Raw genomic sequence first — 26,575 nt, 5'->3', positions numbered from 1 at the left:
ATAATATTTTCTTTGATACTCGCACCCCTAAAGCGTGTAGTTTATGAACCCTTTATATAAACAGTGCGCGCGACCTGTATACTGTAAATAAGTAATCCCGATTTTAAACTCGTGTAAATTGACTTATGTGTGTAAAATGTTTGTGTATAGCGGGTTCTCCTCAACGGTTTTTTACACCGACAATTTGTATACCTACACCGAGTATGTAATAGATATAATATATACCCTGCACTGCTGCAGCAACAGTCGGTCTTTGTTTACCCAGCTGCAACCAGTGCAACCACTAAATCACACGAATTGCTAAAATCTGTATTTAGCACTTTTGCGAATGCATCTGTGAATATTTGATTTACGTCGATCTGGAACCGAAATAAAACGAAAAATAATCGTCAATTATTCAATTTCTACGATACATCGCGTGGGATCGTAAACGAAATAATTATCGAAACTTTTACTCGGGATATAAGGATGGCGAAAAAGCTGAGAGTATCAGAATAATCGAGAATAAGTAGTACAACTTTATCGTCGTTTTACTGCAGTACGTACATATGCTAAGTCTCAGCAGCTATAAGGAACTTATAAAGTCCAAGAATACCTACCCACACACGCTGCACACACATTTATATATATATATAATAAGAAAAGTTTTAAGTGAACGCAACTATATAGAACGTGCTATATAAACTATCTCGTCTATAGCGTTAAAATTTTTTTTTTTGAGGGGGGGATGAGAAAATTATTAAGAAGAACTGTTTTAACCGACCGATAAAGCGGGTACCCGGGCCGTGCGATCAAGTCAGATGGACTGTCGACCGTATATAATATAGTCTCGCAGTCCGTATATCGGTATATTCAATGGCACACGATGTGATGTGGAGCAAACATCACACACGCACGCCGCGGGAAAAGGAGGGCGCGGAAAATCCCGTGCTAGGTCGGCGTGTGCGGGTGGCGGTCGTGACGGGAGGGTGGCGAGTCGGAAAAGCCATTGCCACCAACGAATCCCCCCTCCAACCATCGCCGCCCCGATTTTTCCTCTCGACAATGTACATATATATATATATACGTGCTCGTTGAACGTATATTATGCACGTATATATGTATACACATTGCAGTATATACGCACTGTCAAATCCTCCGACCCCACCGGACGGCGTCGCGGGTACCCTTCTTCGCCACGATCCACCCCCGTCGGTCCGCGAACCGCTCCGCGCCAACGCACTTTCACCCCGCGCCACGAAAATGGAAGGCGACTCGCGATAGTCCCCTAAAACGCCGCAGCGTTGCCACGGAAACGACGCCGCCGACGATTGCGACTGCCACTGCGACTGTGACTGCTACTGCGGCGGCGGGGGCGACTACTACGACGACGACGACGGCGGCGGCGGTGTGCCCTTCGGTATCGCTGTATTATATAGCATTGTATAATATATATAACAACTTACTATATAACATGTGTATCTAAGCGTATTTTCCGTTTTAGCCGACATTATGGTGCACGATACGGAACAGATAATAATATTGTTATTTTACTCTCAATAATATATACCACCGCGTGTTTATCGCACGATACAATGATAATGCGCGTGGTTTATGGTGCAAAAATACTAAACGCGAAATACTTTTCATATACAAAACACTCTGGTTTCCGTTTGATTTTCAATTATTTTCATGATAATTTGATGTGTATTGGTCGTTGAGCCGAAAAGCTTACGCGGGAGAGCCGCTAAACAGGCATCAAACACACTGGCGCAACGCAGCTTTTTTTTTTTATCTTGAACGGATGAATAAAAATAACACTCATACATAGAACGACAGATAAATTATTTATGTTGTTATGAAAATATATAATACGGCTGCTGTCCGTATATCGTTGATGTTTAAAATTATTATTAACGTCATTCGAACGGATTAAATGGATTTAAACGGTATTAAAATGGTTTTAAATGATATTCAACGACAGCTGCGCATATCATCGAAATTCACACGTCGTCGTTCGCAATCAATCGTCGGACGCTGGTTGGGATCAAACGCACAGATACTGCAAACAAAACATGTATGATAATATAGTCGTCGGTCAATCGCCGCTACGGCGTAAGTCAATAACTGGCCGTTTGGGACGAGTCCCAATACGTGCGTTCTCTGTATAAATACATAATATTAATGTAGAACGTATCGAGATACCGTTTACTGGTTAATCACTGAAATGTTTGTTGCTAGCAAAGACTTACAACTTAAATTATTATTGACGAAATGGTTTACACGATTTTCAAATCGGTCGCTTTTAATGGGCTTTTTAACGTGTGACCAGAACTGTGTTCAAACTTCAAAGTATAAACCCTATAAACGTCTTATCAGTAAAAAATATTACTTCGTAAAGAACCTATGCTTACGTAAAGTTAACGGTGATATTTAATGATTTCGACATCGTCTCTCATGCGCGATATTCACTCGGAAAACACAAACGGCCTCGGTGTGCAGGTATATACATCGTGGCGTATTTGGCTTGTTATGACAACGGAGCGTAACGGTTCGACGGGAATCTCTCCCCGACACCAACATCATCTGTGCTGTCACCGGCAAAACTTTGGCATGCCCTCACTCTCTCTAATGATTACATTATTATATAATATATACCTATAAGATATATATGCAATACACTTCATCCGCTGAGAACTTGCGCGCAAATATTATACTTCCGCACTCGCACGACACAAATAATGTAGACAATGCATATTTACGTAATATGTATTATATTATGTACACTCATACAACATAGGTATTTATATATTGTATCAAATATAGACGTATTATATAATGTATACATACAATACCTATATACATCCAGACGAGCGGTGCGGTCGGTGAAGTTTTCAACACCACGCCGGATGAGAGTATACTTACTACCACTGCATCGCAACCGTTCTCATTATATACCAAACTCGCGTTCCGAATGTTGTTCGTGCTGCAGCACAAGTTTGTTGTGCGAAAACTTGGTCGAACCGTAGAGAGACGGCGAACGAAATTAAACGTTGTGATATTCATATTATATTGCAGTACCTACGTATGTGTACGTGTGCAGTACAGAACAAGGGTGTGCAGTGGTAGTGGAAGGTTTCAGCGGGCCGACGCCGAACTCGGAGTTTATGTGTATGATGTTTACGTGTGGTGTGTGTATACTGTATATATTATACGATTTTGGCGAAATGAAATATTATAATATCACTACTATACATAGCGCATAAGCCATGTAATTTACAGAAAACTTTCCGGTTCCGCCGTTTTTTATAATTGCGTCAAGACCATATATATTACCTATGTATTATATTACCGTATACGAGTATCATAGCGCCTTACTTATACAATATACTAATTATATACACGTAGACACAATGTACTGCATATTTCAACAATAAGCACAGAGAACACAGTTGTAGGTACCCATAATACGGTTAACCGCAGCAATGCTGTCGTCGTCGCCGCCGTAACTTATTTGTCGGATTACGGAACTTTGGAATATTATAGACGCCGCTGTAGAACAAATGTTGTAATTAGTTTATTATATAAAAAGGAAAACGAATTTATGCGGAATTCAAACATGCAGACACTCGCGTGTTACAAGTCCCGACGACTCTCGCTGTAATACGAGTACCGTTGTAAAAATGATGTTTTGCAGAATTTCGGGAACGAATTGAAATTCGCGGGTTTTTTGTCCACGTTAAACGACGATTCGAGATCGCGGGGAAAACATTTTGAAATGTCGTACACGGGTTTATATACATATAACGCGCTATATACGTTTTCCGTTGACTGCCGGCTGCACCTGGTATGCTCATCGGGCGGCGAGAGGACGCTTTTTCGATCTGGATTACGCCGGCGATGGGTAGTCGTCACGTATCATATAGTAATCATTACAAGTCGTCGAGAAACGGTCACACATTTATTATACCGCCTCGAACGATCTATTTAATTACGGCGAAAAAACCTTTAGCGAGATTGTACGGTCGAAACGACCGACGGCACCGGTGCACGCGCGGGGGAGATTTTTATTGCGTGGTCGTTGTTTTACACACGCGTATACATATAAAGGGGTAAGAACTCGGTTTGGTAGGTATATAACGGTGTGTACGAGTGAAATAGATTGAGATGTAAGAAGAGAGAATGAGTGGGCGAGTGAGTGAGATACGTATATATATATATATTAGAAACGGTCGATGGGGTAAGACGGCGCGAGAATGAACGAACGTCCGCGGTAACGGCAGTATACCTACCTATATATATATATGGAAGAGAGAAACCTTAAGGATCGAAGATAAACTGTTGCGGGGTAACGAGAACGACTGTCGCTGAACTATCCCCGGGGAGGAATCGCCGACGGTGTGTAGTCATCGACTTCTCGGGCTAATGCAGAAACATTAGGTATACGCGGTAGCCCTCTCTCTCCGTCCCACCGCGCCACGAGGGTATACACAATTCCGTCCACGTGTGTGTGTGTGTGTGTGTGCTTTTCACGGGTAGATAAATGCAATTATTTCACTCTTTTCCCCGCGCGAACGTCAGTACCCTTTCCTACCGAGTCCACTTTTTCTTTAGTTTCGCCACTGTGCATTGTATAATATATACACTATACCTATAATACAAACATATCGTCATAAAGCATATTATAAAGGTATAAATTACCGCGCCTGCGTGCGCCTGCTATAATATACTAATAAGTTACACTTTTGTGTCGGACGTATGTATATGTTAATCGTAGACCGTATGGATTTTTTACACTCTGTAAAGAGCTCGAGTACCGCGATTTTCCGTGACGTTGTATTTTTCTTTATCTCGTGTTGTGTATAATATAATTCCATTGGCAGAATGTCGTCTCGCGAAAATAGTATAGTTCACCCAAAGGTCGAAGGTACACGATATCGTTATGCGGACGAGCAACAATGTGCAGTAGCCAGTGGTAGTAGTGTAAGGGGGAAAGATCGTATTCCGTATATACACAGCTCGCACGTCTCGCGGGACCAATATAATATTGTCGACCCGGCGGAATCCTTTTAATCGATTCGGCCGCACGTTTCACACGTCGTCGAAACATTGTTATAGCGCCTACTCTTATACCTATTCTTCATACTCATACTAAACATACAGAAATATAATATGATTAATCATAATGATATTTTAAAAGTATTTATGTACAGAGAGTTAAAGTTAATAAAACCAATTTTTCGCAATAAATAAGGGAAACTTTTAACTCTATGGCTTATTCTGGTTTTCTAGGATATCCTGTGCACTGCTAAATCCGTACGACTAAATTTTTTATACGATTCGTTTTTAGCTTTTTAAAAGTTAAGGTTTTCCATTGAAATGCATAATTCTATTTTCCCAGGTATAGCAACGTATTGTTTTTTTTTTACATTTATCTACCACGAGTATACCACGTCTATCTTTAATATTATTCTCGACCGTTTGTACGGTACGTTTGGAATCTATGAAATCGTCTGTAGTGTACATTGTATTATACGAAAATTTTAATAAAATGCGAACAGTTCGGCCTGTGCTTTAAAGTTTAAAATACGGCGCAACATCGATGACAATACGTGCTGTGTTCAGACCAACCGGATTATCATTTCCGTACGTTCAATGTTGCCGGTCCTATAAAGTATATAAACATAAAGCCAAATACTATTATTATTATCATCATCATCGTCATCTTCATTATTATTAAAGATGAATATCAGTAGGAAATCGATTTATCCGGCACGCGGCCGCGTGCACGCGCTCTGTGTGTACTGATCTCGGGACTGATTGTCGGCTATAAAATACATCACGACACATATACGCCACCGGTCGAAACGTTAATCCCTCGTCAGACCCACCACACATATTATACACATATGACACGACTTGGAAATATATTTTCAAACAACACTATCATATAATACTGATCGTACACTACCGTCTCTGGTTTGTTTGCTCAAAAGCTGTAATATATTATAGTATTAAGTTAGTTATCGTCACAACTATACCATCATATGTTATAAAAAAAACAGCATCGGGCTTCCGGAAACACATAGGTAATATATTATTGTATATTATTATTATACTTCATAAGATTAAATAAATTTAGTTAAAACTCTATACGCATAATATATTTTAAAATCGTATACGTGTATATAGCAAACTTGTGACAGGAAAAGCAGTAAAAAATTTAATTTCGTAGTCTTATGCGCTTTGATGATTGTACGCGTACCGGAATATTGTTTTTTCCAAATCCTGTCACTGCAAATACAATCGCTGCTTTTATATGTCTAAGTATACAATATACCGGACAAGTTTTTTTTAGCATTATAATGAACTTAGATGCGTATACTCGTAATATAATTATGTATCATATAGGTAGGCACTATAGGTAAATATATTCATAGAAAAAACATTACAAAACAAACCACGGTATCGTGGTGGGAGCGTACTGCGTCAAACTGATCCGAAAATTCCTCAGGGAATGGCTACGGAGAAGGTCCATCGTTTACCTCAGTCTTTTCCGACGCCGCTGCCGATGGGTTCGGAGGGTCGTGCCAAAGATTACATGTATTTTATCGGGCTAACCTAACCCCGTGTGCGTGATAGTCGACCATATAATAAAACAGTAGACGATTCGGTGCCGTGATGACGGTGAAATCGAGTGGGAGAGGAGAGGTGGAGGACGATTGGCAGTGTGCATCAATCATTATGCGCAAACTATATAAAATTATAATACTATAACCTATATATACATATATAATATTATTATTGTAACTTTATTACGTAGTATACGTTCATTACCCCGACAGCAAATTGAATAATGCAATTTTCCGTCCGGGGCCGTCCCCGCGGGCTCTTGTCCGTAATTCTTTCCGATTCGGTCCATCGATCTGGCGTTTCGTTTTTATTATGATAATAATATGTACGTACGCCGATCTTCGTACGGACTGAAATACGGAAATCGGTGAACAATTAATAATATACTCGCTGTAATGGAATAATAACATTGTGAACGATTCAAAAAACAGTTAACAATCGGCCATCGGGTTATGCGCCGTGTGCCATCGGTGTTTATTATTTTATTAAACGCCAAAATGTTATTACAGGTAGGTATCGAAACGCACTTGGCAAAGTAATATCACAATGCGATGTACAATATTATTGCCTCGGCATAGTCGGTACTATAAATAAACTATATTTTGTGACTGAATTCACTACGGATAAGTGTATACTTAACGTCATTTCTCTGCTATACTTAACCGTTGGAAACTCGACGATTTTACTCAATTGTAAATATAATAATATGTACCGTAAATAAATATGGGAAACATTAATTGTTAATACAGTGACCTTAAGACGAACGCCCTAAGTTACAACGCGAAATATTTGTAATGAAAAATATTGTCCAAATAAAGAAATATAAAGTATTACTATCATTTACTACAGTCCACAGTCTACAATAGCGAACAATAATGTTATATTATTTTGTTTGGGTATTGGGTATACCTATCCCATCCGTAATACTAATATTACTGTTTTGTTCATAAGTTACAATTTTAACACAACTAATTCGAAATGACACGTTTTTTTTTTATAGATTTTTCTTGAAGTTTTTCTTGAAATGCAATCAAAATTGTTTGAAAAACGCTGGAAATCCAAGAGACATGCGAAGGTTTCAAGTAAGTAGTTACTTTTATTTTTATATTATATATTTTAGAGTATAATAATAAAGTATATACACAATATTCTGTTAAACAATATTAGAGGTAAATGTATGTACAATATAAACCGAACAAGGTCTTTCGTTTCCCCAGTTAAAAAAAAACCGAGGGGGTATTTTTGTATTTTTTCATTCAAGTCATTAACGTAAAAGGGTTTTCCAGTATTATAATATGTATATATGCGCACAAACATAAAATGATATATACCGTCTGTGGTGGGTTTGTCGTGCGTGTCCTATACGCTTCGTTCAAACACGAAATGTAATTTTAATAACATTATGTACTCCGATTATTGCGGGTTAACATCGTAAACAAGAAAAATTAAACGATCTTCGTTGACGTTTTCAGTATGCCATAAATATATAATTTATCAGCTATTATTTTTCAAACGTAAGAACGTATTAATTACTATATAACTAATATGCGTACAAACGCACAATCATTATTTACAAAATAATAATGAAAAGGTGTGTAGTATAATACCTGCAAACCGAGAGAATTGTCATCACGGGTAAGAGGCATTTAATTAATTAATGCATGTGAAAAGTTCGTGTTTTTTTTTTGTTTCCTAACACGCTCGTCTCTGTCGATTTTTTTTTTCGTATAAATATTTTATTGCATTTCACGCTTTAAATAATAATAAAAAAAGTTTCTTTCATCTGACGATTGCAAGAATATAAAATGCCATTACGGTTCATAATTGATGCAGTCCCGTCCGAAACGGTAAACAGGAAAGTAAAAAATAAAAAAACAAATGAGAGGTTTATAAGAGTGAGTGAGAGAGAGGTAGTGAAGGAAAACCTTTCTCGTATTAATTATTTTTTTAAAGCTTTCGGTGTAAAAATTACTCAAAACAGCCGGAATTCATGTCAAGACTATCCACGGCAGTTTGCAGAGCATGCCACGCGCACGACTAATAAAAGTTTTAACAACATTAACTCCCATAACTAAGCAAAAACAAATATATACAACGGTTTTACATTAAGAAAACGACAGAAAAAAAAATCAGCATATTATTATTCAAAGTAAAATACAATGATAAAAACCAAAAAAAAAAAAAACCTTGAGAATTAAAAAAAAAAGAACATTCGTTCATTTTTATTTATCGTTTTTAATAAATGATTATCAAATTATGGTTGTCCAGTAGGTATTTTATTAGCCGCGTTTATCACGTTTAACGACGATGGTAACCGTATTATTATCATCCCATTGTCGATATAATATGATAACATTCCAATCGAGAACACGGTAAAAAACAAAAAATCCCGATATTACATTATGATATATAACACACCGCCATTCGTATCAATGACATAACACGGGGATCGCTCTTTTTACGATACCCATAATTTTTTTTTCTCGCTGCACGTAATAAGTACACGCATAGGTTATGTACCATTAATCATTATGTATATATCGTAAAATAATAATAATACTTACACGGTTTAACGAGGTTAAATAAATCGATGTTTGCTAGTCCGTGTATCGCGCGTGCGTAGATAATTTGCGACATGTAAAAATACATTTAGGCGAAAATTTAAAAAACAAAGTAATACGAAAATAATGGAAAACTTTCGACGATTCCCGCTCCACCAAATCCGAACTTTTGCAGTACGTTTGAATATTCCATCGATGTGTACAGTTATCACGGGCGTAGATATTATCATAATAATAATATAATGGCGTATTCGTGTATTGTTACGTCGTATAAATCTAGTAGCGTGGGCCCCGGGCCTGCAGAAACGTTGAATATAATAATATTATAATATTTAAGTCGCGTACTCGCACAAGTTGTCACTTCTTCGCTGTTGACAAATTTGTACCTCGCGAATTAAACTGTGCGTAGTTAACATGTTACTGTTCTATTATAGCCGTTATAGGCGATAAAATAAGAAACATCGTAAACATTAATCCGATTTGTAGAACATACAAAACATAAAAACCGTCTTTAGCAGTTAATGGAATAATAATATACCTATAAATAATGTAATCGTTAATTTCAACAGTGATTTATAACTCGGTGCTTCGACACAATAATAATATAACACCTATGAGTATAACACGTCATTTATAAGCAATAACGCGGTGACATTTTGATGAATAAATAAAACCTTGTTCAACTACAGCTGAAAGTGACGAATGCAATAATTATCATCAGAAAAGCATCAGCAGGTTGGGTGTCCGAGCTCGGGTTACGTGAAAATATTTTTATCAAGAAACGTAAAAACATATATCTATATACTCGTGTCGTATGGCATCTACGCGCCATGGTTGACAGCTCGGTTTTTGGCATCGAAAAACGAAAGTATTTTTCGGTTTGATTAAATTGACCGGTATCGTGGTAGGCTATTTTTAAAAGTTTCTTTCGTTCACCGAGCACCGGCCCTCTCACCCACGCCGTTAGATTATAATATAACATAAACACTAACGTTTTGTAATAACGACCTTTTAAAAATTTCAAACACAAGTTTCGTCGTAAAAAATAATTTGTGCACATAATTCACCACCTATATCAAGTACTCGTTAAAACAAATAATACATTATATTACAATATATAACCTGACCCTACAAAATCAACAAACACAACCAAGTTTTTCGAGTACCAAACATAATCCGATAATTAAAAATACAATATTATTAGGTATTAAAAACCGTTGCGTAAGTAGTACGACGGTGTAGTAATAATGGCAAAATACGATTATATTAGTTAATACCACACGTCTTATACTCTGTAAAACTCGCGTACGTACAAAGGCGCTCGGCCGATGTGCATCCGCTTATATAATATAATATTAAAGTGGTGGCACGGGCGATCCTCGGCGGCAAAAGTCGAAACGCTCAGAGAATTAACCCGGCTCGCGTGCAGGGTACATAATAATACGTAAGTACGTACGTATATATATATACACGCGTACAACACCCCTGCTTCGCCCCCACCAATCCATCGCGTCGATACCCACCCCGGAACCGGCGGCGGCGAGGGGCACTTGGCGCTATGTTCTTTAGCGATTCAAAACCATCCCCTCGCCACCGTCGTGTGCCGCCGCTCGCGCGCGTGTTCCCATGGGAACGGCAACCCTTGTGGGACATCGGGCGTAGGTGCGCGGCAGTCGTATAGCCGGCGGTGATGAGAGTGAGTGATGCCGGCGGCGGGGGTTGCGGAAGACGACGACGACGACGACGACGACGACGTCAAGGCCGCTCGCTAGCTCGTACACGATCGCCGTCGTCGTAGTATACCGCACTGGCGGCGGCGGCGGCGGCGTATTCCCCGGAGGCGGAATTCAAAACCCTCGAGAGGTGGAGTCGATTTTACCCTATCGTGGCCGCAAAATGGGTGGCGGTGCGCTCGTTTGTGTGTGTGTGTGTGTGTACACCTACCCCCCAGCTGCAGTCTGCACCCACAGTTATAATATATAATATGTTATATTTATATATACACGTAAATGCTTGCGTGTGTGTATCTAAGTGCACCCGCTCGTGTTTGTGCAATGCGCTGCAAAGGCCGGCGGCGCGAACACGAGTAAGTACGTATGTGTGTGTGTGTGTGTGCGTTTGGCGAGCGGGCTGCCCCTCCGCGCGGAAAATTCTTATTATTTCGACGAAACGCGCGCAAAAACTTTCGTCGGCCAATCTAATTTACACCACGCGCGCCCCACATATATATATATATATATGCACACGTGCACACACATACGCTCGCGGAAGCGCGTGCGCTCACTTCTTTAATAATGAAAAACTTTCCGCGAGAAAATCGACGCTCGAGATTTAATAATTGACTACACGACCGCCGCCGCCGTCGAATGCGCTCGATGCGGTGGAGGCGGTGGAGGCGGCGGTGACGAAGACGAAGACGAAGACGACGACGACGACGTCATCGGATAATTCGCTAAGCTCGTCGTATAATATATTTACGACCAGCAGGACGTTAACAAGCACCGAATTATATATATATATATATACTATATTATAGTTCATCCGTCCGATATTTTATAATTTTATAATTAGGTTCGTATAATAATATGAAAGCTTGGGCTGCGCGCACATCGCGGGTAAAAACCTCCTGCAGCGGTCGAAATGCTCGGATCGACGAACATTTATTTTTAGTACATGCGCGATTAGTTTAGAAATAACGATACAATTTAATAAATGTGTTTAACGAGATTGGGGGATCGGTGATTTCCCGTGTTTGACTAAACGCAACTCTATGTATATTTCTAAGAATGTGACCACGATAAGAATGCTAAATCGTTGTGACTTGAATGTTTAATTTTCAAAGAAACGAATTATATTGAATGGAAATAGATATTAATATTCCATTATAATTATTATCTTAATTTCAGAACTATCCGTCCACTTATTTTTAGATCACTATATCGAATTAATGCAAAATGCTATTCAAAATACCGCGTTATAACTCGAAAATATCGTCTGGAATAACAATATTTGACGTTGGTATACGGTTTTTACAATAATAATATGTCCTTTATATTATAAATAACCTATACCAAACAACTACGACTTTAAATGTCAATTATTATATGATATTAAATTGTTCTGGCTTTCATTAGCCATGTTTACATCGCCCGACTGCGTTATAATAAGTACTTCCGAGTATTCGTATTAATATTTAATGATTATCTACACAACACAAGAGAGCTAATAATATTATAATATGTTCAAGAAATATGAGCGTTTTAGATAAACTGAGAGGTATGAAGCCATGAAGGAATTGATTTTATAATGATGAGTGTGAGTGTTTTTTTTTTGTCATCGCCTTTTAGAGTAGTAAAAATTCTCTTCAACTTTGGAGTGGTTTCTGTTAGAAAATTGGGTTTAGATGGTGGATCCCGTTTACAATTTTCTTAAATCCTTGTAAAATATTAAAAATACGTTACCACTAAGCACCATTATTGTTTAATATTATGTATTTAAAATTCAATATTTGATACAATTCGTCAAAATCATGAAAATAAACAAATTACGAGTATTTTTGTGATTAAAAATGTATGTGTTAATACCTACGTCCTACGATTTCAAAATTTAATTTAGGGTTGATCATAATTTGTCTATATTAATAATAAAAAATCTAATAAATATGTAAGCACAATAATTTTTTTATAGACATTTGAAATTCAAATTTTTTTTACGGTAAGGTTATTTTCACTCAAAGTTAATTGTAATTATATAATATGGACGTATGGTACACATTTTACTTTTTATTATATTAATAACATAATATATGCAATATTTGATAACTAAAAAAACAAACAGAAAAATAAATTACAAACAATATCAAGAAACATAATAATATGATGATATAGGCTTAGTGAATAGTGATATTGTCTGACAGACTGTCTTCACTGAGAATTCGTTTTTCTTATAGAATGATGATACACCATTGAATTCAAATTTAACACATACACTACAATATTATCTACTCGAATTCAACCCCTACCTTACAGAAGAGCGGTACCCACTTTTTCACTTTTTATATTATTAAAAATCTAAGCGTGAACCATATACTTTAACTTTATAGTTTATACAGAACGGTCAATAATGTTTTCCAGATTCCGTATAAAACTCAGTAACTCACCATGTATAAATACTAATATTAATACTTAATAGTGATATCTACGAAAATAATGTAGTATGAAATTACTAGATCCGATTCAGCAACTACCGCCGGGCTGTTAACCCTTTCTAGCCATAAATTTAAAATAAACGAGTAGAACTTATCTCTCGTATAATATCCAACGTGTGTAGTAAGTAGTAACCACTATAACGCTGTGAATTATTATTTATTACCTATCATTCTTTATATTATATACGCGCAAAACATTAATCAATATATAGGTATACATGTAGATTACAGATATATAAACAGAGAATTGCAACAGACTACAGAGATATATTAATTCTCCGTGTTTGATAATATTTATCAAAATAACCGATCGCTCATGAGTTATACATGATATAATAATAATAATACCTATTATGTACCTCTGTATTCAGCCATTATTTTCATGACTACAAAATACGATGCATAAATGTTTACGTAAAGTAACTCATATTTAGATAAACATATTATATTTTTTTATTCCGTTAATAACCTTAGTTACTTACTTAAATATTTCCTCAAATTAAGTGATCCACCCAACACACTTACCTCCATTCTTCAATTTAATAATCAATTAGTTCTAATTCTGAAAATACAGAATAAGTATGTTAAGTACCACATTTTAAATAGTTTTGATTTTTTATACTTTTTTAGATTTTTATTATTTTTAAAAACATCAATACTATAATTTTTATTTTATTGTTTTTGGCATGATCCATCTTAGAATTTATATTATGTTCGGATAATTTTTACACACGTCATTGATTTTTAATTATATATAAAATATATATATTATATTACTTTTTAAATAATTAATACTTACATACTATAAAATTATGATGGGTTGATACAAAATAAAGTACATTTTTAAATCACCGTACCTCCTCTAATGTCTACCAAATCCAATATCGTGGACCTATTGCCCTTAATCCTTATAACTATTAGTTTAAATTATAAATTAAATATTTACATAAACATTTTTAAAAATGTCATATTTTTAACAATTTAAAAGAAAAAGTATAACTCTTATTGAAAAAAAGAAGCTGCTTAAAAAGTATGAGCATATTTGATGAATTCCTCTATAGTCTATACTCTATACCAATAATAATTTCATTTTTATATTATACACACATACACAGTACTTATTTACAAAAGTAAATTCAGTAGATTTTAATTTAAAAAATTTTAATCTCTACAATTATATGTGTGTAGACAATTTTAAGTTTTCTGGCGATACCAATTAAAACATAACAGTTATATGTAAAGTCGTGTAAAATATTTATTTTCGATTTTCAGGTGGTAATTTCGACACAAGTTACAGTTGAAGGTCCTCTGTTGGCTGTATCGGATAACATGTTTGTGCACAACAATTCAAAACACGGACGCCGAGCAAAACGTTTAGACCCAAATGACGGTAAGTAAAGCACAGTAATTATTTATTTTCGTCTCAAATCAGATAGCAATATTACATAGTAATATTTTAATATAGATTTGACAAATATAAATTTGTATATACAGTGTACGACTGTACGAGAATAATAAGTAATCTTAACGTATTATAAAACTTTATCATGCATTAAAAATTATTTTTATACAACGAAATATTTTGTAAGGGCAATTTCTACCGATTCTAATATTAGTGTTTTGATATTGCCGTAAAGGTCACTTTATATAATACTACGTATTTCCCCGCTACGGACGACGACGCATAATAATATTATGGTATATTTTCGAATATTATTGTCATGAACGTTTTTACCCGTTTTTAATGTTTTTATCGTGCGGCATATTGCATATTATGCGTAGACAATTTTGACGGCACATCAACACGACTTAATATTTTTTTTATAATTGACTTGGAACACGAAAAAAAAAATACAGACATGCACAAAACGCATTATGGGGTATCTAGTGATTGTTAAAAGCCGAACAAAACGTCAGAGTAATACTAAACAGATATTCGCGAGTTTTGACGTTTTGTTGTTTTCTTAAAGTAAGAGGACAAAAAAAAAAAATAATAAAATGGAAAGGAAAATAAAATAAAGGGAAAAATACACGTGGAAGTTGTTTGTGTATGCTGGGCGACATTCTACGGAGTTTTGCGATCTAAAACTTTTTTCTTGTCCCGAATTGGTACCGCCTGATTCGGTCCACTGCATAAAACCCATTTTATACAGCGTCGCAATTGAACCGCTCCCGGCAAAAGAAATCTCTCGGTCTCGACAGCTAAGCGTAACTTCAATTCACTCCATAATAATATATACCAGAGATAAAAATACAACGAAAAAAGTAGAGAAAAAAATATTACGATGTCGATGGATACAGCGAATAATAAAATATAATATACTATAAAAACGTGTATACATATATATATATAAAACATATAATATGCATTTATACTGTTTGTCCCGTCTGAGGATTTTTGTATTTTACGTTCTATCGATTGTAACTTTTATTTTTTTCTCTCTGCGATAGTCGCGGAATTGTCCTGTAAAATTACAGTCATTAGCGTTTTTTTTTTCACCACACACGATCGATTATTTCACTTGACACGCGGCTGTACATTTGGTTTTTCAGAAATCGTATAAAACCACGAGTACTTTATACGATTCTTAATGACCATGGTTTGTTTATGAATCACGCCCAAGAAAGTTAACGTTTGTGAATTGGACAGAATTAAATTTCCAAAAATAAAAGTACGAATTTTTATTGTTCATTCGGTCACTTTATGTTGAACGTTGAATCAAAAACAATAAGCGGAACATATGGGTATATGTGTATAATATAAAATTATATATGCGTTCTAACATAAGTTTCAGTGGTATAAATATTTCCAGAAAAAAAAAATCAAATCGATTTATCTACAAACTGTAAATAACACTATTATATATACTTATCTTTTGACCATTGGGTAAACAAAAGGATTGGAATATTTTAGGTACCTACATGCATGCATACAATGATATGCTGTAAAAGTTTTTTCCTATAATGTTGTCCATATTTAAAAAGAATCAAAACTTTATTCATCGCTCGCGTAACGTGTAGTTATATAGTTATAATGTATGCATATTATATTATGAGTAACGAGTATAGGACTAGGATTTAGGTATATGCAATTTTTTTTGCAATTTCTGATTACTGCTTTAGTTTGAAATGTTATCTATGAATTACATCATGATGAAACAAATAGTGATTATTTTAATTTGCATACTATTGCATATTATTTCAACAATAAATACTTATAAAGGGCATTCAAAAATAGATACCCAAGTATTTATACGAGCATAGGTATATTTATTTCTTTTACATCTTATCTTAATTTTCATAAGCTCGTATAACTGCAACAAATTATTTTACAACTACATCATTTATAATTTGAGTTTTGGCATAGTCGTTGTCGTTTATTGTGAGTGCGTTTTAAGATACGTATTGTTTGTGAAACTACCTTATTTTACTTTTATAATTTAAAATACTGAAAATACAAAACAATAGTTCACTTAATAGTAATACTTTAACAATATGTCGATCAAAATATGTATATTTACAATTTTCTATTGCATATAAAATATAAATCCTATCCCTAATATTACGTATGTATAAATACGTTTATCTCGACGAAAACAAAATCTCGTTTCACTCGTTAACGCAATAAACAGACTATACAGTAGTCCATGTTAAATGTGATTTTGTGTTCACTTTTTTTTTATCTCTTAGGTATGTTTTCTCCTCTACCCGTGGCGACACCGTGTATAAAACACATTACTCCGAGCGAAGGATGGACCCACGGCGGAGCTTCGGTCACTATATTGGGTGATAATTTTTTCGACGGGTTGCAAGTGGTTTTCGGCAGCAATCTAGTTTGGAGCGAAGTAATTATAAACACAAAACTCTATATATATATATTATTGTGTGTTCGCGTATTCCGAGCACGTAGATTTAATACGATTACTGTATTTCCCTGCAGCTATTGACTCCACACGCCATACAAGTGCAAACACCGCCCAGGCCCATACCCGGCATCGTGGAAGTAACGTTGTCGTATAAATCCAAACAGTTTTGCAAAGGATCTCCCGGTAGATTCGCATACATATGTAAGTTTATTTGTCGTACATTGTAAATCTATTATGATGATACCGCGCATATTTCGAAAAACGTTTCGAAATATCGCCACTGCAACAAGTTATAATATTGCATAACCGATTCAATCATAATTTATATCATTTATATTTATATAAAATATATTTATCATTTTAGCACTCAGCGAACCGACCATTGATTACGGTTTCCAAAGACTACAAAAATTTGTACCCAGATACCCAGGTGATCCCGAAAAACTACCAAAGGTAAATTACATTTACGTAACTACTTAAATGAATTAAAACAATATACTATTATTAAGTCAACTCAATATCGTTAGTTAGCTGTTACGTGCAATCTACACTTATTTATACGGTAGACAATATTTTTTAATATTATATCGAAAGTATTTAATAGCATTTTTCAAAATTTACTATCAGTAAATGTATAATTTTATTGTACGTGAAACGAGTAAATGGGTAATAATTTTATCAAGTTAATTCTCGTTCATGTAAGTACTACAACACTTACTGTAGCTACATATAATAGCAGACGTTTGTCGCATACTAAGCAAGCGATTCTAAACTGACGCTATTTACACTAAGATCAAACTATCATGCACACGCCAATTAAAAGTATAGATATACGATGCAGTGGCGTATTCAATAATTTTTAATGAAGGGGACGATTTAAAAAAATATAAATTTGATTTAAGTTATATTAACATAATTACATAACTAATATGTTAATATGCATGTATAAGTTACTATTGAAGTCACTTATTTATAAATACATTTTTTTCTTTATTACTATAATATTTAATATACAATAATATACAATCTATACTATATAGACACAATATGTATATACAATCAAGGGAATAGATATACATATTTGCTTTTAAAAATGTCACTAAATTATTAATAAATGATCTTTTTAACCATTTCCTATTAATAATAATAAAAACACATAATATTTACATGATACATAAAATATGATGTTTTGATTAGATATTATTATATTATAATGAGTAATATGAAATTAAAAATCTCCATTACATCAATCGTAATAAACTATTACATAGGTTATTAATTATTAGTTTTATTTGATAAAGTTATAAAAACTTTTAAACAGATTTAATTTAAAACTAAAAACAGAATTATTATGTTAATGGACAATGGTAGTATTAAAAATTAATTTTACAAACAAAATTTAATTTATTAGGAACCTTCCAAAGTATTATGCCTCTCTCTATAGCGTCTAGTTAGTTCATAAATTACTTTATATTAAAAATTTAAAACGTGTAAAAATAAAAATCTTTATATTTGTATAAAAATATTTTTACTCAACATTAACTTTGCATCTTGGAGCCAATACTATGGCGACTGCCGGCTGGCGTGTAATTTTCATTTTTCATTTACCTACATTTTAAAACAGCAAAATATGTAAAATACCCCCTCCCCCTCCTAGCTGTGTGTACGCCACCGCGTAGATGTATGATAATATTGCATTTTCTTGGGATAGTTTTTAAATACGAATCAACGGTGTATAAACATATTAGTTATAATAAAATCAGTAATCACTTATTATAATAAAGCTTTCGAGTGTAGTGCGAAAAGCATCGCAACTACAGGGTCGTGATTCACGATATGTGTAATAATTATAACGGAAATAATATACTACAAACAACTCGATGTCTATAATCACACGTTAATGTTTTCGCAGGAAGTGATCCTGAAGCGTGCAGCAGATTTAGCGGAAGCGCTGTACACGATGCCCCGAAACAATCAGCTTTCGCTATCGCTGCCCAGGTCACCGTGCTCGCGGGACAGGGACAGCAACAACATGTCGTCGTCTGCAGGTGCGGTGGGCACCGGGTTCAACCCGTACACCGGACAGCTAGCGGTGACCGTACACGACCACGGTGCGACCGGTCAATGGAACGACGGTGAGTGCTGTAATGAGATCATATTGTTAAATTATTAGGTTATTAATTATTAGTTATTACTTTCCTATGATTACCGGATGAACAGGGGGGAGTCCTTAACTAGAGTCTTATTCCGATCAGTGAGCGTACAGATGGAAAGTGTATATATTATGAAAACTATTTGTTTCACTTTCATTTCTGTACATAATAATATTATAATACATCGTTTACATCGACAATATTTGAAATTGACAATGAAAAATTACAAAATTATTGTAAAAGAATACAAAAACGATTTTATCGAAACATTTAACATCAAGACGATAACAATATATTGACGTATATAATCATTGGTTTAAATGGCCAAGGTTAAAAATAGTTTTTAGGAAAAATACGTCCAGAATTCCGGCATAATGCATATTATAATGTTTTCTAAATATATAGAATATAGATTAATAAAAACAAGATTATCTCGAATATTACATAGTATTCAAAATTTACTGAATTATTTTTAAAACAAACTTGTAGCATAAGCAGACACTAATAATAATACACCATCTACTGTTTTCAACCAGTCGTATTTTAATTAATAATCATATTTGAGTTATTTGACCACTCCACTGAATCCGATCAATCATATGAGTATATAAAAATAATATGTATAATTGCATGAAGATTTAATTATATACCTAATATGAAATACATTTCCCATAACTGCATTATACCGTGACGTGTTAACTACTTTTTGCTAATAACTCTAATCCTTACGTAACCACACACAAATATTTCACCCTCTTTCCCCTTCGAGCAGTCATAAATACAAATCGTTAGTCATAACTCATAACCAAACGTTACCACTAAGTCGCATTAAGTTAACAATTAGCAATATTGTGTAGGTAGAGTAAAATATATTCAATCTATACACGTGTTACCAAAATTCGTTAGTCGTTGCCTATATTTTATACGACACGGCCACACGGGTGCACTAAGAAATAATTAGAATAATTCAACGCGAAATTTATTTCAAATTTCGTCTCTGAGCGTTTACCAATTGGTCGTAACTTCTAATACGGTACCTATAGGTTACGACACGAGATACATAATAATAGTATTGTATTGTAATACTCTTTAAGAGCGTATAGAAATATAAATATTGTCTTAAACGCCGGCCAAGTGAGTTTTCTTTTTTTTTTGTAATACGAAAACCTTTTGCGTTATCCACAGACGATTACGGACGCGGTCAGAGCAGCAGCGTGTCGCCCCGAGGCGGCGGTTACGGGTCCAGCGCATCGACGCCGCATTCGACCAACGGCACTAACGGAAGCACGTACATAAATCCGCCGCCAACCAGTGGTGGTGGAGGCGGTGGCGGTGGAGGTGGCGGAAGCGGCGGCGGCGGTGGAAACGGTGGAAACCCGTCCAATTCCGGTCCCAACAATGGTAACGGGGGAAATTCCGGTTACAACGGTTCCACCATGCCCAACACCACGTCGGCCGCGTCGTCGGTTCAACTTACCAACATGAACTCGCCCACGGCCACTTCGCACCCATCACTCTTCAACTCTTCCTCGAGTAAGTATTACAATACGACAGAAGTTTTATGCGATGGTACAATACTAGTACATGCAGTATATCTGTATAGTTATTTGTCAACCTAAATATTATTATATTAAACAGCTCATTTCTGTAGAATCATAACACAAAATAAATCCAATGACCCTTTAAATGTTGATAGAGATATAGTGAAAACTAATATACGACGTCGAGTCGTTTTTGTTCATTATTATTATAGTCGTGAACATTAAATGTGTAGTAGGATGTTTTTGGTGCACAAAACACCACCTCCCTCATACGTCTCGGCATTTTTTGACGTTTTTTTTATAATTATAATTTATATCATTTTTTTTTAAATTATCTTCAATTTTCAACACCCGATTTTCAAAAAGTAATAATATCCCTCCGAAACATTTTTCTACACGTACTACATCTCTGATCGTAATATTATGTATTTCGTAATCGAACTGAACACTCGTCAGTGTGTTTCTATAACAGTTTATTTTCATTGTTATTATAGTAGTAGTGTCTAACAATAATTATTCTGCAATTTTAACAGCGATTAGCTTTTAAAAGATATTATTCCATTATTATAGTTAACATAGATATTAGTCTGAACATAAGTATTGACGTTTTGTGTTGTTTATGAGGTAGTCAAGAAATCCAAATTTGTGACAATTCAAAATATAATTATTCTATTTTATGTTAAATTCACATTTTCCATGTTTAACTTTATGTTACGTTTTTATATATTGTAATAGTGTGCTTAGATATGCGCACTGAAACTAAACTATAATACCCCATGGGCTACAATAAATATCGATTGAGAATAGTAGTGATATGAGTGGTGCATTGAACATTTTGCATGTATTTTGCGATATTTATACAGCGTTAGAGCCGTGAACATTTAACTCGAAAAACTAGTTTTGATTTTACTACTAACTATTAATAATTATTAATTTGTTGCGTTTTTGTGCGAAGTGGAAATTAAAATATTATAGTACGAATTAAAACGTATACCGTTAAATCACATGAAAAAGAACGAAATCAAAGTTAAATTACCAAATTTCCACCCTATAATATTTAAGAATTTCGATAGTGTCGTAGTGTTTTTATTTATTTTTGTTATGACAAAATATGTATTGAAAAATGTAAAAATAATATATTTTTATAACTTTTTTTCTTATTAATGATATCAAAAAATAAAACCTCACGACACGGAAAACATTATCTACTTTATTAATATGTAATAATGTGGTGACTCTACTAAGTCCGCAACCGAGTGGCTTTTACCCATGCATAACAATATTTACCAACAAAATATGATCGGACGCATGTCCTATTAATAGATATTAAGTTCGTTTATTAATTATTTATCATTTTCTTTTGCAATCCCACACGTTTTTATAATTATAACATGTGGCCATGTGGCATTTTTATTATTAATTTACTATGATTTTACTTTATTACAGGAATGGGTACTTTGGTCACATCTCCGTTCGCAATGAATCCGTTTGCTCTACCAAACTGCAACGGACAGCCGTACGCCACGAGCCCGTTAATCAGCTCGTCTGCGAAATAAATAAACAAGACACAATGCGCCGCCTTTAAAATAGTGTTGATTATGTTTCTAGTAGTTGTCAAACTTAATCGACTGTACACACCAATTCGGTAAAATACGATACTTCCGTATGTAGGTTTAAAATACGCATTGTTATTATTAAAATCATTTAATCATTATTTATTATTATTATCATTATTATTATTGTTATTATTATAATTATTATTATTACAGTCCGGATTTTTATTCTTCGAGTACACTTAAAATGTGTTTGTATAATGTACACTACCATTTCCTCATACTGATCAAATTACATGTTTCAATTAAAATTCTAAAAAATATACATTTTTCATTTTTCAAAAAAAATCTTCTAAAAAAGATCTTCTATACATACAGTTTTATATACAATAATAAATAAAAATCTTAAAAATCCGGACAATAATTTATTATTATTGTCACATCAATAAATGGTGTGGGACATTTTTAATTCTGTCTTACTGACCAAAATATTATGTAATAAATAAAAATAATAATAAAAAATAAAATATCAAATTTTAATGAATTTTAATAACACTATTTTTGTATAAAAATAAATAATATATATATATAATATATTGTATTTAGAAATCCTATTGTAAACTATATTCTATTTAATATTATTATTATTGTATTATGTTGTATGATAATACATTTTCTTTGTTTGTTTCTTTTTATTTCCAAAATATTTTGTTGTTCTTTTTATTTATTTATGTAATTTTTGTTTTGTGTATAGTTTCAATATCTTTTTAAAATTAACTATGATTTTTTTATCTAGTCTAATTGTAAAAAAAATATATCGAGTTAAGTTGAAATTTCCTCGCAAAATCACGTATTTTAATGCAGTAATCCAAAACGAATATATTAAATTTTCATTTTAGAACACAATAATCTTATGAATGAAGTAATTTAAATATTTTAAAATTAAAATATTATTTATTGTATACAAAATTAAAACAATTTTTTTGTGATAATTTTATATATTACTAATAATTATTTATTTCCCACATTTATTGTTAACTTCGATAAAAATATGATTCGGTGTGATTCATGTATTATATCTAATAATACTATCCATGACGATTGAAACAATTACATATCATACGAGCTTTGTTTGCTCTATACAATTTATGTAAAAAAAAAAAAAAACTAAAAAAATACTATTGTTATTATTTAGTGTATATATATATATATTATACATAAATATATACTATATATAATTTTATATTATATAAACACTTTAGTTTCTTATCAGCTTCTGTAATTAGTACAGCGTCTTATAACATATAAATCATAATAATATATTATATATTCCTAGACTGCCAATTTTTGGTTGTATACAATTGTTTTCATTGTACATATCTAATTATATACATCAGTAATTATATATAATATTATATAAACTCTAAAACTTTTGTTCAACATTTATTATTACTATTCGATCATGTAAGTAAAATTATTTTTTTTTTTTGATTTTTGAGATTAAAAAAAGACATTAGCGACCAACTATCTACTCATTGATTGTGTTGTTAAGTATTAGCTATTTCGTATTATTATTATTAAGTTGTTCAATTTAAATTATTACTAAGTTCATCGAGTGCTTCGTTATCGCTCTGTTAACGGCGACCAGTGTTCCCTGTCCTTATAGTTTTTCTATTTTTAGATCATATATTCTTATTTCATATTTGATACACAGTTATATAGTAAGTTATACTGCAGTAGTACACATGTCTAGTACTTTGTGGTAAATTCCCCAACCTCATAAGAGTTGAATATTATTAGTAATGATGCATTCATGCTTACAGATTCAATTAATTTTATTTGTAAAAAGAAATCGACAATGACAGTAAAATAAAAATGAACGTTTTTTGAATAATGAATGGAAATAAATGCCATTACTGTAGCTACATGAAAAGGCGTTATTAAGTTATTGAAGAGAGGGACTAAAAAAATATTTACAAGTTTCATGTAGCTCCCCCCAGATTAACCGACGAACGGTTGAACGATTGCCATTACGACCATTATTAGAAGTGCACGAATCAGGTCTAGAGTGAAATTGTTTTAATTTTTCTTTCCAAACACATCAATCACCTAATAAGTTTATATTGATAATATGCCAATATTATTGCAGTATACTGTATACAGTAATACAGTATTCTACAATACATTTAGTTATGTATTGTGCATTTACACTGTAATATATTAACTTTGTTATATGATCGTTACATAAATAATTATAATACTATTTTAAATCATATAAAATAAAGTAACAAATATTAAGTATGCATTTTCATCTTGTGTTTGATAGTGAATTAATGTTCATATACATTTATGTCTATTATACTGTACCTTTATTAGGTATTTAAAGATTTACAGGCTTCTACTGCTAAGGTTTATTACCCAACATTTTTTTTTTTAAAAAACTCAATACTAAGAAATAATAATAATAAAAAAAATAATATTTACAAAGGATAATTGATTGACTAAATTATAGCTTATTCTAGTTATTATGGTGGTAACTTATTACCAAGTTATTACTATCATCAAAATATTCCCTATTATTTAATTTTAAGATAAACAGACAACGGTTATTAACTTGCACTAAAATTAAAAATAAATAAGTTATTATTTCCAATCTAAATATCATATTAAATTATTAAAATAGATATTTGTGAAGAAGAGAATAAACATTTTCAATAATAAACTTATAAATTAACAGTATGGTTATTTCATAGCTCCGCAAGTATGACGGGTGTCTCGTTATCGCTGCTGTGCTATAAATGTTAGAACCTTAATTTTATTCCACCCAGGGCAAAATATAAAATTGGTGTCTTGCACTCTCTTATATATAGAAAATAAAACAAATATTTTATGATTTAGTGTATTTTTATAAGAAATAACCAAGGCAAGTACTCCTCTTTTTTCCTCCTCAACATCTAAGGACCTGATAAGTTGTACAAATTAAAATACAATAATTCCTTAAGGCGCCGCTTGATTATTAAATCTATTAAGTCTTGGGACCTAAATACAGTTGTTCCAACTATACTACATTGTACTGCGATAAAATAGCGAATGAAACGGAAATCATTTGACTAAACTGAAACGTAGACATTACAATTTGTTACTACTTTCCAGTATTCGTATTAGCTAAAAACCTATTGGTCACTGGACAGCTTACACATTGTACCATTACACATTTACGTTATCCATTTTCGTCATGATTACAAATAACAAGTGCGATTGGTGTCGGTTAATTGGAATCTAAGGAAAGGCAAGGGTAACCTGAAAAATGCTGGTTAAAAAAAAATTTACGTCAACGTTGGCCATAGTACTCAACAAATGTTTTCGTTATTATCATTTGCATAATGTACAAATTGTCGTCCTTTAAGCATTACTACATTATAGATGGGTACTTAGATTGCTAACCTTAGATTTGCAAAAATCGTCATATGTATAGGAGATACGTCTAACCTTAGCGACAATGACACAGATCACTTGTCTATAATTATTGCTAAAATCTTCAGTTCAAATACTATTTGAGTTTTGAACGCAAACAGAGGGTCTCGGCACATCGTTATTATCATTGGCCCTCGTTCGCTCTCTCATTCACCAAACTTATTCTGCGCCAATTTGGACCACACCGCTCCTCTCGTCGACGGAGATCATTAATTATATCGCACCGCGTAAATTGATTCGTATCCGTCTCTCTCTGTACGCCAACAACGTACAAATGTATATAATAAAAAAAAAAAAAAAAAAAAAGAAAAAAAAATATCGGTCCGCGTAGGATTTATTTATTCGCCCGACGTCGTCGTTGTCGTAACTCGCTGCAGTCGTGGCTGGGAATACGCGAGCTCCCCCGACTGCGGGAAATGATTAATTTCAATTATACGCTCCAGAACCACGGGAGACTATAATATACACGCACATGCAAGCGATTTGTTTGCTCTCGCGTCCCCATATCGTTTACCATATGTCCAACCCCCCTCGCCGCGATCTCTTCGCACAATACAGTTAAGTATTTGTTTTGGCCTCTTCGGGTATCGGGTTTTTTTTCCATTTAT

General features: G+C 33.7%; 1 protein-coding gene across 2 annotated transcripts in view; it reads left to right on the top strand.

Annotated features, from left to right (window-relative positions):
• LOC114129416 (transcription factor collier) overlaps positions 1-24,018 on the top strand; it is a 78,924-nt gene extending 54,906 nt beyond the window's left edge. The window contains exons 7-14 of one of the 2 annotated variants that reach the window (XM_050205945.1): positions 7,613-7,694; positions 14,653-14,770; positions 17,071-17,225; positions 17,321-17,447; positions 17,611-17,699; positions 19,159-19,381; positions 20,585-20,932; positions 22,387-24,018. In XM_050205945.1, coding sequence (XP_050061902.1) covers positions 7,613-7,694; positions 14,653-14,770; positions 17,071-17,225; positions 17,321-17,447; positions 17,611-17,699; positions 19,159-19,381; positions 20,585-20,932; positions 22,387-22,496 — 1,252 coding nt within the window. In that variant the 3' untranslated portion in view covers positions 22,497-24,018. Of the gene's footprint in view, positions 1-7,612; positions 7,695-14,652; positions 14,771-17,070; positions 17,226-17,320; positions 17,448-17,610; positions 17,700-19,158; positions 19,391-20,584; positions 20,933-22,386 lie in introns of both variants that reach the window. The other variant, XM_050205944.1, reaches the window with a different exon arrangement.
• The last annotated feature ends 2,557 nt before the right edge of the window (positions 24,019-26,575 follow it).

Source organism: Aphis gossypii, chromosome X (assembly GCF_020184175.1).
Source record: "Aphis gossypii isolate Hap1 chromosome X, ASM2018417v2, whole genome shotgun sequence".
NCBI classification, from domain to species: Eukaryota; Metazoa; Arthropoda; class Insecta; order Hemiptera; family Aphididae; genus Aphis; species Aphis gossypii.
Note: the sequence above shows the minus strand (reverse complement) of the source record. Positions and strands in the feature narration are given on the sequence as shown.